The 15,299-nt window shown below is 47.2% G+C and overlaps 1 protein-coding gene across 1 annotated transcript in view; it reads right to left on the reverse strand.

Annotated features, from left to right (window-relative positions):
- The window catches only part of STS (steroid sulfatase), an 86,045-nt gene that overhangs the window by 27,478 nt on the left and 43,268 nt on the right, over positions 1 to 15,299 (reverse strand). The window contains exon 6 of the mRNA XM_068963334.1: positions 14,951 to 15,088. Within this exon, the coding sequence (XP_068819435.1) occupies positions 14,951 to 15,088 (138 nt within the window). The remainder of the gene's footprint in view (positions 1 to 14,950; positions 15,089 to 15,299) is intronic.

Here is a 15,299-nt window from a genome sequence, read left to right on the forward strand (position 1 = left end):
GCCTCAGAGCAACTAAGGCTGTGAGCCACAAGTACTGACCCTGAGCTTAAAGCTCGGGGGCCGGAATGACCGAGGCCAGGAGCTGCAGCTACTGACGTCCGAGTGACTTGGAGCCCGCGCTCCATGACCGGAGAAGCCCCTGCAACAAAAAGTCTGAGCCTGGTCACGAGAGAACAGCCCACAGTCTCCACAGCCAGAGAAAAGCCCGGGTACCCATGAAGACCCAGCACAGCCAGAAGTAAAGGAAATCACTAAAAACTACATTGTGCCGGTTGGGATGGAAAATATATACAATATATAAAGTTATATATGATGATAACAATATGCAATATATAACAGATAATTGCATACTGGAAACATATAAAGTTATCTATAATATAATAATAAATTATGTTTAATATATATTTATATATGCATTATAAAATATAGTTATATAATTATAATAGTTTTATATAATATATATAAAGTCATATATAAGTATAATATATAACATTATATAATTTATATATAAATTATGAAGTATATAGTTATCTATAATTATATATAAATGATATATTTAATATATATTCATATATATTATAACATATATAGTTATATATACTTTTAATTATTATATAATATATATAAAGTCATATACAATTTTAACATTCAGTTCAGTTCAGTCGCTCAGTCGTGTCCGACTCTGTGTGACCCCGTGCACTGCAGCACGCCAGGCCTCCCTCACTGTCCATCACCCACTCCTGGAGTTTACTCAAACTCATGTCCACTGAGTCAGTGATGCCATCCAACCATCTCATCCTCTGTCATCCCCTTCTCCTCCTGCCTTCAATCTTTCCCAGCATCAGGGTCTTTTCCAGTGAGTCAGTTCTTCACATCAGGTGGCCAAAGTATTGGAGTTTCAGCTTCAGCATCAGCCCTTCCAATGAATTCTCAGGACTGATTTCCTTTAGGATGTATTGGGTGGATCTCCTTACAGTCCAAGGGACTCTCAAGAGTCTTCTCCAACACCACAGTTCAAAAGCACCAATTCTTAGGCTAGTATACATAATATATATAAAATATAACATACTATATATAATATATATAATAATATATAACACATGATAACATATGTTTTGTATATACACACACACATATATATACACATACATATATACATATATATATAGGGTTGGCTAAAAAGTTTGTTCAAGTTCTCCATATGATGTCACAGAAAACTCAAACTTTTCCAGTGAAGTTGCTCAGTGGTGTCCCACTCTGCAATCCCATGGACTGTAGCCTACCAGGCTCCTCCACCCATGGAATTTGCCAGGCAAGAGTACTGGAGTGGGTGGCCATTTCCTTCTCCAGGGGATATTCCTAAGTCAGGGATCAAACCCAGGTCTCCCGCAAACTTTTCAGCCAACCCGGAATATATGGCACGGTGACTACACGCATGACACACGGCCAGCATTGCATGGTGGATACGAATGATGACTGTAACCAGGGATGCTGAAATCTTGCAGCAACCAAGACTGACAAAAAAAAAAAAAAAGACTCACAACACTGACTCTGAAGTCACGGGGTTCCAGTTCCGTTTCTAGTTTTTACCACTGGTGGAAGCCAGGATAATGTTGCCCCTGTGTTGAGTCACTCAGTCATGTCGAACTCTTTGCAACCCTACAGATGGTAGCCCACCAGGCTCCTCTGCCCATGGGATTCTCCAGGCAAGAATACTGGAGGGGGTTGCCATTTCCTCCTCCCGGGGATCTTGGAGGCCCAGGGATCAAACCGTGTCTCCTGCACTGGCAGATGGATTCTTTAATACTAGCTCCACCTGGGAAGCCCAGTGGAGCCCCCATATGTCCCCAAATGCAATCCGGGGAAATGGCACCTTATATGACAAAAGGAGAGTTTATTCCAGGCTCTGTGAGTGGGTCGAATACAATCATGAGGGTCTTTCTACGGGAAAGAGAGAGGCAGGGGCGTTGGTGTCAGAGCTGCAGTGAGAGAGGTTTCAGGATGCTACGTCACGAGCTGTGAGGATGCAGAGAGCTGCCCAAAGCCAAGAGAGGCAGCTGGTCTCTGGCCACTGGAAGAGGCAAGGAAGTAGGCGTTCCCTCACTGTGAGTGAGTGTGAAGTCACTTGGTCGTGTCCGACTCTTTGCGACCCTATGGACTGTAGCCTACCAGGCTCCTCTGTCCAAGGGATTCTCCAGGCAAGAATACTAGAGTGGGTTACCATTTCCTTCTCCAGGGGATCTTCCCGACCCAGGGATCGAACCCAGGTCTCCCGCATTAGAGGCAGACACTTTTACCTCTGAGCCACCAGGGAAGCTCCTTCATAAAGGAACGCGGCTCTGCCAACACCCTGATTTCAGCCCTCGCGGCCCCATTCTGGACATTGGACCTGCACAGCCATAAGATCATCCAGTTGGGTTGCTCGGAGGCACCAAAGCAGTGGCAACTAGTCAAGGCAGACCCGGGAAGTGAAAATACGGGTTCTATGCCCATGGGTGCACGGATCAATCGTGCCGTGCTGCACGTTACAGACAAGGAAGGTGTGAGTATTCCACGGGACTAGGACCCGCAGCCCAGAAGGCAGGAGAGCACCAAGAGCAGCATTTTCATCACAGTTATAGAGTTAGCCACTCGGTCCACTCTTTGTGACCCCACAGACTGTAGCCCACCAGCTCTGTCCATGGGGTTCTCCAGGCAAGAACACTGGAGTGGGTTGCCATTTCCTTCTCCAGGGGGATCTTCCCCACCCAGGGGTCGAACCTGGGTCGTCCTGCATTGCAGGCAGATGCTTCACCACTAGAGCTACCTGGGAAGCAATTCAAAAGTAACTAAGCAGAGCATGACAGGGCTAACAGGAGGGGCTGCAGGGAGGAGCCGGGAGCGGGTCACAATGTCCACAGAAGGTGCTTAGCAAGGCCTCCCACTCACAGACCCTGGGGAAGACAGATGGAAACATGGAAGCCTTGGGCTCAGAGAGGCCAGGGCTACTGGGTCCCTCTGGCAGAGAACACACGGATGGATGGAAAAACAGACACGCTGCTTCCCCCCTGCCCAGAGCAGTACCCTGTGACTTTAAAACATGCTGTGCAAAACTGGGGGCCAAGGACAAGCCCAGACGATGCCTCTTGCCTGGGGGAACCCCGGCTCCCAATCAACAGCCTTTGAGTTGGCTAGGGAAGGAGAAAGATGGTTAGCAGAGCGAGGCGGGGAGGTTGTAAGGAAGATACAAGAAACAAAAGCAGTGATGGAGGCTGGATTCTTTTTTTTTCTGAAAATGCCTGAACAGAAAAAAGAGGACAGTCTAAATGTAAAACCCTGGTCGAGTCACTGTCAAATTCGCACGTTTAACGTCCTGCTGGTACTCGGTCCTGATGGGGAATCACAAAGGGATGATGACTGAGTCAGTCTTTCTGCAAAATTCCTCCACCATTCACTCTGAGACTCTTGTTAGGAGCTGTCTTGTTAAGACCTGTCTCCAAGCCAGACTTCCATTTCTGTCTCTGTCGAATACTGCCGCCCGGCAGGTCAAATGCCTCTGAGTGGCAGGAGCGTATGCTTGCCACTCTTTTCCCTCATCTGGGCAGAGAGTTGTATGAAATAATCCATTTCTCATTTCTCTCCTCCTCTTAGGCATCTCCCTGCCTAGATAACACTGATTCCCTGGGTTGGTGTGAACCAGAAGGAAGCAGAGGCTTCCCTGGTGGCTCAGCGCTAAAGAGCGCACACCCAAATTAAATGACCAAGCTACAGCTCCAGTGTCTCCATTTCTCCCAGTAGGAGGGGACAGGCATGGAGCATTGGGTATTTAAAAAAAAAAAAATGTTATTGGAGGGTGGTTCATTTCCGATCCGCAGCAAAGTGATTTGCTTATACACACACATATATCTATTCTTGTTCAGATTCTTTGCCCACTTAGGGTATTATCGAGTATTGAGTCGAGTTCCTGTCCTATAAAGGAGCCCCTTATTGGTATCTCTTTTATATATAGTAGTGTGTATGTGGGAGAAGGCAATGGCACCCCACTCCAGTACTCTTGCCTGGAAAATCCCATGGACGGAGGAGCCTGGTGGGCTGCAGTCCACGGGGTCGCTTGGAGTCGGACATGACTGAGCGACTTCACTTTCACTTTTCGCTTTCATGCATTGGAGAAGGAAATGGCAACCCACTCCAGTGTTCTTGCCTGGAGAATCCCAGGGACGGGGGAGCCTGGTGGGCTGCTGTCTCTGGGGTCGCACAGAGTTGGACACGACTGAGGCGACTTAGCAGCAGCAGCAGCAGCAGTGTGTATGTGGGGTTTCCCAGGTAGCGCTAGTGGTAAGAAACACATCTGCCAGTGGAGGAGACAGGAGATGCGGGTTTGATCCCTGGGTCCAGAAGATCCCCAGGAGGAGGGTTCGATTCGTGGGTCAGGACGATCCCCTGGAGGAGGGCATGGCAACCCACCCCATGGCAACCCACTCCTCTGTCCATGGGATTCACCAGGCAAGAATCCCATGGACAAGAGGAGGCTGGCGGGCTACAGTCCACGGGGGTCACAAAGAGTGGGACACGACTTAGCGAGTAAACAACAAGAAGGAAGCATGTGACCAATGTAACTAATCCGAGCATCACCTCATCCAAGAGACTCTAGCTTCCATTCTCCTCCTCGATGTATTCATTCAGGAGACTAAAAGGCCACCAGACATAGACGGGACAGGGCACAAAACTGCCCAGCTTCTATCAAAGTATTAGCCACCGCCAAACAGGGCAAAAATAAAGAACAACTGTCCGCTCACACCACTGAGGAAGAGGAGAGGTGAGGAACTGCGGAACACCCTTAAAATGACTGACCTGGTTTGAAAAGTTGATGGTGAGGATTGAAGCAAGACATCAAACAGCAAAATTATCTGAGCCAAGGGTTGACACGTGTTCTCTCTCAAGAGCTGGGCGGGGGGTGGGGGGAGGGGACGGCACTATTTCACGGAGTGTTGGAGCTTTGCCCAAGTTCTCAGAAGCTCAGAAACAGCAGGGCCAGACTCCAGCAAATGAAGATGGCTTTATTTCAGGAAATCCTGATCTAGCAAATCAGCCATCAGACCGCATCTGGCTCAACTGCCATAGTCTGCTGAACATGGCTCTTCTTCTTTTTTTTTTAAAATAATTGGAATATAGTTGATTTACAATGTTGTATTAGTTTCAGGCATACGACAAAGTGATTCGGTTATGCATAACCCAGTATAAACATTATACTTGCAATCTTTACAAAGATCAGCCCTCCATCTACACGTTAGATCTCACTTGCCACGATCTTCTTGGAAACCTGACATCCTCGTTGACCGCCACAATCTTCACTGCACCCGTGTGCTAAGTCACTCTAGTTGTGTCTGACTCCTTGCGAACCCATGCACTGTAGCCCACAAGGCTCCTCTGCCCATGGGATTCTCCAGGTGAGAATACTGGAGAGCACTGCCACTTAGGATCTTCCTGATCCAGGGACTGAACTCACGTTGATGTTCAGTCACTAAGTTGTGTCCATCTCTGCGACCCCATGGACCGCAGCATGCCAGGCTCCCCTGTCCTTTGCCATCTCCTGGGGCTTGCTCAAATTCATGTTCATTGAGTCAGTGATGGCATCCAACCATCTCCTCCTCTGTCATGCCCTTTCTCCTCTTGCCTTCAATCTTTCCCAGCATCAGCGTGTTTCCCAATGAGTTGGCTCTTTGCATCAGGTGGCCAAAGTCTTGGAGCTTCAGCTTTAGCATCGGTCCTTCCAGTGAGTACCCAGGATCAATTTCCTTTAGGATTCACTGGTTTGATCTTACAGTCCAAGTGGGCCTCGGGAAAGAAATGCTATGAACAAAGCTAGTGGACGTGCTGGAATTCCAGCAGAATTGGATTTTTCTCAGCATCCATTTCTACAGACCACGTTCTTCCCTGGACCGTCTTCTCTCCTGGTTATCTCTCATCTCCCTGTCACTCTCTCTGCTGTCTCTTTTGTTGAATCACCTACCATCTCACCTTCTATACTCAACACATCTTATTCCCAAATGACCCCCCATACACCTCTTCAGACAACAACCCAATACGGGTCTCTGCTCAGGAGTCCCAATTCCTCAAGGGAACCTCTACCTACCCAATCACACCAGCTACAAACCATAATGATGGTTTGATGGCTGATGATGGTTGATGTCTTCTTCTTCCTCAAACCCCATATCCAATCCGTTGCCAGTATCAATGGATTTTTTCCAACACAATCATGCTCTTCCATGGCTTTCTTCACTGAGTTAAACCATTGATCCTATTGTTTCCCTGGTATATCAGTTGGTAAAGAATCCACCTGTAATGCGGGAGACCTGGGTTCGATCCCTGGGTCAGGAAGATTCCCCTGGAAGGAAAGGCTACCCACTCCAGTATTCTTGGGCTTCCCTGGTGGTTCAGCTGGTAGAGAATCTGCCTGCAATGCGGGAGACCTGGGTTCGATCCCTGGGTTGGGAAGATCCCCTGGAGAAGGGAAAGGCTACCCACTCCAGTATTCTGGCCTGGAGATTTCCGTGGACTGTATAGTCCATGGGGTCGCAAAGAGTCAGATGCGACTGAGCGACTTTCACTTTCACTGATCCCTGAAACCCGAGCTCAAGTGTTTTTCTTTTTCACTTACATATTGACTCAAAAATCACTCCTTTTAAAATATTTATTTACTTATTTATTTGACCACGCCAGATCTTAGTTGCAGCATGCCACCTCTTTAGTTTTGACATGTGGGGTCTAGTTCTCTGAGCAGGGATTGAACCCAAGCCCCCTGCATTGGGAGGTCAGAGTCTTAGCCACTGGACCAGCAGGGAAGTCCCTGAAAAAACCATTTCCGACAACATGTCAGGCACTGTTCTCGGTTCTGGGGATACAGGTGATATGGGTAGAATGCATCTTCCAACAGCGGTCTTGCACTCTGGTCTTACACTGTTACGTAACCGTCAACCCTGCCCTCACTAAGGGCACTTAGGAGCCACTCTGTGCACACAGCCTTTCAAATCATCGTTGACAATGCTCTACGTGGTTCCTACAAGGACAATCCTATCATTCCAGTTCTAAAGACAGGGAACCGAGTCTCAGCCCAGGAGTCCTAATTCCTCAAGGAATTTAGCCTCTATCCACCCAGTCAGACCAGCCAAAAGCATGAGATGTTTTGTATTATTCCTCAATTCATCCTTATTGTCACTCCTTCAGCACTTCCTCATACCAGATTTGGGTGATAGTGTTGACCTCCAACTTTAACTACTACCTAAATGGAAATAACTGCATACATACATACATAAATATACATATATATATACATACATATACATACATACATATATATACATATACATATATACATGTATATATACACACACACGTTTAGTTTGTTTCTTTCCATCCATTCATCCATCTATATCCATCCATCCATCTATAGGTATCCATCCATGCATTGATCTGTATCGACCTATCAGTCCATATCTATTTATCTATTATCTACCTATATCTACCCATTCATCCATATCTATCCATCCACCTATATCTATCTACCCATTCATCGATCCCTGTCTACCTATCCATACCTATCTATTATCTTTCTATCTATATCTACCCATCCATCGGTATCTGTCTATCCATCCGTCCACCTATATCTATGCATTCATCCACCCATCTATATTCAACTATGCATCCATGCTGCTGCTGCTGCTGCTAAGTCGCTTCAGTCATCTCCGACTCTGTGCGACCCCATAGATGGCAGCCCGCCAGGCTCCCCCGTCCCTGGGATTCTCCAGGCAAGAACACTGGAGTGGGTTGCCATTTCCTTCTCCAGTGCATGAAAGTGAAAAGTGAAAGTGAAGTCGCTCAGTAGTCCGACTCTTAGTGACCCCATGGACTGCAGCCCACCAGGCTGCTCTGTCCATGGGATTTGCCAGGCAAGAGTACTGGAGTGGGGTACATATGTATCTATTTATCTACCTATGCACCCATCTATCTATTCATTCTATTGGATGCATTAATGGAGATGCAGGATACCTCTCCTCAGTTACATCACACAATAGCTCTTGCACACAATTTCATCTCCAGCAACACTGAGCTGCCTTTTTGCTCCCCAGGAGCATCTCATTTCTGCCTGGAATGAACTTTCCACCTCTCCTCCCTGCCAGCCAGCACTTCCACACATCAGCCTGCAAAAGGCCAACATCTCCTGGGAGGTTCTCTCAATTTCCAGGTTGGGTGAGCAACCTCCACTGGCCCCTTCTCAGAGGTTCCTGTCGAGTTTGTTATCTGACACCATGTCCTTTGAGCTCCATCTCCGCAGAAGAATAGGAGTTACTAGCGGTCAGAGACCCTGTATTCATTGCCACGATGCTTTAGAAGAGACCCCGTGCCTGGCGTACTGTGTAGACTCAATAAATGCAAGCTTGTCAGTGGAATTGAACCGAAGGATTGAACTGCTAAGCGGGGATAACATATGAGCTTCCTTCAAATAGGAAAAGCCCAGTGAACTCCTAGGACACAAGTCCCGCCAGTAGCGAGGCCGGCCAGCACTGCTCACTCTCAGGAAGCTGATGAAACTATTTGCCAAAATCTGAATGGGGCTTTCCTGGTGGCTCAGACAGTAAAGACTCCACCTGCAATGCAGGAAACCCAGGTTCGATTTCTGGGTGGGGAAGATCCCCTGGAGGAGGAAATGGCAACCCACTCCAGTATTCTTGCCTGGAGAATCCCATGGACAGAGGAGCCTGGTGGGCTACAGTCCATGGGCTGAATGATGAACGTGAACATAACCACCTCCCAATAAACTACCAGAGCTTCTTGCTCTTATTTCTTTTTTCCCAATGAAAGTATCCATTGCTCTGAAAGCTGTCTGACTGTATGAGGCAAGGAGAAGCCAAACTCAGAAGCGACCTGGACTCCAGCCCATCAGCTCCTTACAGAACGTGCACTTCAAGGCCCAGCAACTGCAGGAGCCTCCATCCAGGACCCAGGAAATTTGGAAAGCCTCCTTTCTTGCACACACAGGAAAACATGATTTTAAGGCCCCACCCCTGGCAACCAATGTTTCTGCAGACATTATCTACACACAGGGTTAATTTATCCACTCCACTGGCATTTATTACCTGCCTTTAGGCAGAGTAGAAGGGAGGTGGGGGTTGACAGGGCAGCCGCCTGCTGGGTGACCTTGACTTTGGAGAGGAACAAAACTGAAGCCAGGGCCAGGAATATAATGCTCTCAATCCAGGACTTTGGGGAATTTTCAGCTACGAGGAAGTAGCTGGAAATGCTAAACTCTAAGGGAATCTTCGGTTATTCTGGTCCCAGCTAGGGGAGGGTATCTTAGGGAAAAGGTGAAAATGAGTTTACAAATATGATGTGTTGGGGAGGGTGGGAAGTAAAGGGAACCCTTCTGCACTGTTGATGGGAATATAAGTTGGTGCAGCACTGTGTAAAACAGCCTTCAGTTCAGTCCAGTTCAGTCGCTCAGTTGCGTCTGACTCTTTGCAAACCCACGGACAGCAGTATGCCAGGCTTCCCTGTCCATCACCAACTCCCAGAGTTTGCTCAAACTCTTGTCCATTGAGTTGGGGATGCCATCCAACCATCTCATCCTCTGGCGACCCCTTCTCCTCCCACCTTGGAGGTTCCTTAAAAAACTAAAAATGGATCTATCCTAGCATCCAGCAAGCCAACTCCTGGGCATACATCCAGAGAAAACTAAAGATATACGTACCCCTATGTTCACAGCAGCACTATACACAATAGCTAAGACATGGAGACAACCTAAGTATGCATTGACAGGTGAGTGGATAAACAAAATATACATACATACAATGGAATATTACTCAGCCGTGCAAAAGAATGAGATGATGCCATCTGCACCAACTTGGATCGACCTAGAGATGATCGTATTAACTGAAGTAAGCCAGACAAAAACAAACAAAATATGATATTACTTACATATGGAATTAAAATTAGGGTACAAATGAACTTATCTATGAAACAGAGATGGACTCACAGACATATTAAAAAAAAGAAAAGAAACTTATGTTTACCAAAGAGGGAAGGTGGGGAGGAATAAATGAGGAGTTTGGGGTTGCTGCTGCTAAGTCGCTTCAGTCGTGTCTGACTCTGTGCAACCCCATAGACGGCAGCCCACCAGGCTCCCCCGTCCCTGGGATTCTCCAGGCAAGAACACTGGAGGGGGTTGCCATCTCCTTCTCCAATGCAGGAAAGTGAAAAGTGAAAGTGAAGTCACTTCAGTCGTGTCCGACTCTGTGCGACCCCATAGACGGCAGCCCACCAGGCTCCCCCGTCCCTGGGATTCTCCAGGCAAGAACACTGGAGTGGGCTGCCATTTCCTTCTCCAATGCATGAAAGTGAAAAGTGAAAGTGAAGTCGCTCAGTCGTGTCCGACTCTTAGCGACCCCATGGACTGCAGCCCACCAGGCTTCTCCATCCATAGGATTTTCCAGGCAAGAGTACTGGAGTGGGGTGCCATTGCCTTCTCCTACTATATATAAAACAGATAATCAACAAGGGCCTACTATATAGGTCAGGGAACTCCACTCAATAGTCTTCAATAATCTATAAGGGAAAACAATCTGAAACAAAATATATATATACATGTGTACACGTGAATCACTTTGCTGTACACTTGAAACTAACAGAAGATTGTAAACCAACTATGTGTCTGCTCAGCCGCTTTGTCGTGGCCGACCCTTTGTGACCCTGTGGACTGTAGCCCGCCAGGCTCCTCTGTCCATGGGATTTCCCAGGCAAGAATACTGGAGTGGGTTGCCATGCCCTCCTCCACTAATCCAACTATATTTCAATTTTACAAAAGAATGACAGGGAAAACTAGTAGTGTCACTATCCCTTCAAACCCAGAATATTAATTTTTAAAAATGCAGACTACAGCAGGATCTTGTGTTCCTCTGATGAAGAGGGATTTGCTGTTGAACTCTGGTAAGGTGATTTGATCACAGCCATTCTATCACGGTGGACCAGTGAGACAGACCTGACTGGGGAATACCAGCGGATCACTGAGCTTAAACAGTACAGATCTTTCTGAGCAGTTCTGATTAAGACGTGACATCGGTATTGTTCAGAAGAGGATGCTCTTTTGATCGATGAGTTTAAATGGCGTGATTCCCCTGTGTTTGCACAAATCATAGGAATGCATGTGACTTCACAGCTTTAGAAAACAAGCTGCCTTGACCTTGAGAAGTCGTTAAGAACAAGCTATCTGAATCTTCTGAAGTTGTTTTCGCCATTCCCCATAGCTAGAAGGAAGTCACATCTTTAATTTATTTTTTTGACAGCACGATATAGTAACAGTGTTTCAGCGTGAACTTGATTTCAGCTGAACTTGACAAAGGGATAATGCTTTGTGATAGAGTAGCGACCGAGGTACTAGTACAGTGTCACACATGCTTTCGAGGAGTCAAGAAAAGCATTTCTAACACACCCAACATGCTGAACACTGGAGAGGATGTGGATGAAACAGAACCCTCTTGCCCTGTTGGTGGAAATGTAACTTGATGACTGCCACTATGGAGAAGAGCATGAAGATTCCTTAAAAAATTAGGAATAGAACTACCTTAACAACCCAACAGTGTGCCTACTGGACATATACCCTGAGAAAACCATAACTGAAAAAGACGCACGTAACCCCAATATCTTGAGAGTCCCTTGGACTCCAAGGAGATCAAACCACTCAATTCTAAAGGAAATCAAGCCTGCACATTCATTGGAAGAACTGATGCTGGAGCGTCAAGACTTTGGCCACCTGAGGCAAAGAGCTGACTCACTGGAAAAGACCCTGATGCTGGGAAAGATTGAAGGCAGGAGGAGAAGGGGACGACAGAGGATTAGATGGCTGGATGGCACCACCGACTCAATGGACATGAGTTTGAGGAAGCTCTGGGAGATAGTGAAGGACAGGGAAGCCCGGCGTGCCGTGGTCCATGGGGTTGCAAAGAGTTGGACACGACTCAGCAGCTGAACAACAACTACAATGTTCATTGTAGCACGTTTTACGATAGCTAGGACGCGGAAACAACCTAGATGTCCACCCACAGATGAATGGACACAGAAGCTGCGGTACACATACACAGTGGAATGTTACTCAACTATAAAACAAGAATGCATTTGAGTCGGCCCTAATGAGGTGGATGAACCTAGAGCCTATTGTATGCAGAGAAGTAAGTCAGAAAGAAAAAGACAAGTATATTAACGTATATAGACAGACTCAATTGCACTCATCTCACACGCTAGTAAAAGAATGCTCAAAATTCTCCAAGCCAGGCTTCAGCAATATGTGAACCATGAAATTCCAGATGTTCAAGCTGGTTTTAGAAAAGGCAGAGGAACCAGAGATCAAATTGCCAACATCCACTGGATCATGGGAAAAGCAAAAGAGTTCCAGAAAAACATCTATTTCTGCTTTATTGACTATGCCAAAGCCTTTGACTCTGTGGATCACAATAAACTGTGGAAAATTCTGAAAGAGATGGGAATACCAGACCACCTGACCTGCCTCTTGAAAAACCTGTATGCAGGTCAGGAAGGAACAGTTAGAACTGGACATGGAACAACAGACTGGTTCCAAATAGGAAAAGGAGTATGTCAAGGCTGTATATTGTCACCCTGCTTATTTAACTTCTATGCAGAGTGCATCATGAGAAACACTGGGCTGGAAGAAGCACAAGCTGGAATCAAGATTGCCGGGAGAAATATCAATAACCTCAGATATGCAGATGACACCACCCTTATGGCAGAAAGTGAAGAGGAACTCAAAAGCCTCTTGATGAAAGTGAAAGTGGAGAGTGAAAAAGCTGGCTTAAAGCTCAACATTCAGAAAACGAAGATCATGGCATCTGGTCCCATCATTTCATGGGAAATAGATGGGGAAACAGTGGAAACAGTGTCAGACTTTATTTTTTGGGGCTCCAAAATCACTGCAGATGGTGACTGCAGCCATGAAATTAAAAGATGCTCAAGGAAGGAAAGTTATGACCAACCTAGACAGCATATTAAAAAGCAGAGACATTACTTTTTCAACAAAGCAACAAAGGCCCATCTAGTCAAGGCTATGGTTTTTCTAGTCGTCATGTATGGATGTGAGAGTTGGACTGTGAAGAAAGCTGAGTGCCGAAGAATTGATGCTTTTGGACTGTGGTGTTGGAGAAGACTGTTGAGAGTCCCTAGGACTGCAAGGAGATCCAACCATTCCATTCTAAAGGACATCAGTCCTGGGTGTTCACTGGAAGGACTGATGTTGAAGCTGAAACTCCAATACTTCGACCACCTGATGTGAAGGGCTGACTCATTGGAAAAGACCCTGATGCTGGGAAAGACTGAAGGCAGGAGGAGAAGGGGACGACAGAGGATGAGATGGTTGGGGCATCACTGAGTCAATGGACATGGGTTTGGTTGGACTCCAGGAGTTGGTGATGGACAGGGAGGCCTGGCGTGCTGCGGTTCACGGGGTCGCAGAGAGTCGGACACGACTGAGCGACTGAACTGAACTGATGGAATCTAGCAAGATGGTACTGATGAACCTATTCGCAGGGCAGCAATAGGGAACAGACTTGTGGAGACGGTGGGGGAAGGAGAGGGTGAGAAGATTTGAGAGAATAGCATAGAAACATATACACTACCGTGTTTAAAATAGATGAGAACGTGCTGTGTGAGTCACGGAGCTCAACCCAGGGCTCTGTGACAACCGAGAGGGGTGGATGGGGTGGGAGGGAGGTTCAAGAGGGAGGGGATGTCTGTATACCTGTGGCTGACTCACGTCGATGCGGGGCAGAAAGCAACACAGTACTGTAAAGCAATTATCCTCCAGTTAAAAACTAAACAGGGAGCAGCAGTGAGCACGCTTTGTAGATTGTATGAAAACTGCAAGCCAGCAGGCATCTTTCAGACCTTTGACCCTCTCTTTCGGACCCAGCCTCACCATCCTCTTGTGTTTCTGAAGACTCAGCTATTATCACGAAATCCCACCACACCCTCCTCCTTCCCTGCTCCATCCGGCTTTCCCAGAGTCATCAGCTGGGGGTCCTCTGTCCCCAAACTGGGGCTCCATCCCACCGTGTATGTGGCTTTCGTAAATAATGTATCGCCTGCTCGCCACTTCTATTACTGTGATTTATGTACACATCTCAGCCACAGCCGCTAAGCTGCTCTGGAACCTAAAGGACCCTCTTCGGGGGAATGAATGGATGGGGGGGATGTGCGGTGAGGTGGGGCGGCTAGCACATGAAATTTACTCTCTGACTGCATCTCAAGAGAGGCTACCATCTATGAAGAAACAAAACCAACTTTCTGCACACAGCCCATACCCTCATGGAAATAGGGGAAAAGCACCTCATCTTCTTATATAGGAATACAAGCTTCCAGCTTCTCGCCACTTGAAAATAAGAGTGAATGCAGGAGGGCTGGGTGAATCATGTTACTAAAGAGTTCCTGGAGGGCTTTGCTGGTGGTCCAGGGACTAAGAAAGTGTGCTGCCAAAGCAGGGGGCCCTGGTTTGACTCCTGGTCAGAGCAATAGATCCCACATGTCACATCTAAGAGATCACGTGAAACAGTGAAAGCGTTAGTCACTCAGCCGTGTGCGACTCTTTGCAACCCCATGGACTGTAGCCCACCAGGCTCCTCTGTCTGTGGGATTTCTGCAGGCAAGAGTATAGGGGTGGGTTGCCATTTCCACCTCCAGGGGATCTTCCCCACCCAAGAATCGAATCCGCATCCCCTGTGTCTCCAGGTTGGCAGGTGGATTCTTTACCACTGACCCACCTGGAGAGCCCAAATACATAAATAAATATGCACATTAAAAAAAAAAAAAAGAACAGGGCTAAGGTCCTCCAAGGTCGGAAGAAGGTGAGCAAGGGCTGAGCCGGGGGGTCCAGGGCTGACACCATGGGCATTGCCCACCCGAACACATTTCTTACCTTTATAGATACCGTTACTGCCTCCTTGAACTTCCCCTTTGACGGTCACCTCCTCTACGTGAGCTCCTTGGTCGGAGGAGAAGTACACCAGGGTGTTATTAGCCAGTTTCAGCTCGTCGAGGACATCCAAGATCTGCCCTGAAAGGGAGGAAACACTCAAGGTTAAAAAAGCCCGATGTTTACAAAAGAGACAGAGGCGATTTGCCCTTGTGCACTCGTCTGGAAATTGGTGATGCTGAGGAGGAAACACTCTTACACCCTGAGCCCTCCCGCCCACGCGGATTCTAATCCAGGATGCGCCATAATCAGAAGGACCCACAGTGGCTGGGCACTTGGCAGAGACAAGGAG

This window comes from Capricornis sumatraensis, chromosome X (assembly GCF_032405125.1).
Source record: "Capricornis sumatraensis isolate serow.1 chromosome X, serow.2, whole genome shotgun sequence".
NCBI lineage: Eukaryota > Metazoa > Chordata > Mammalia > Artiodactyla > Bovidae > Capricornis > Capricornis sumatraensis.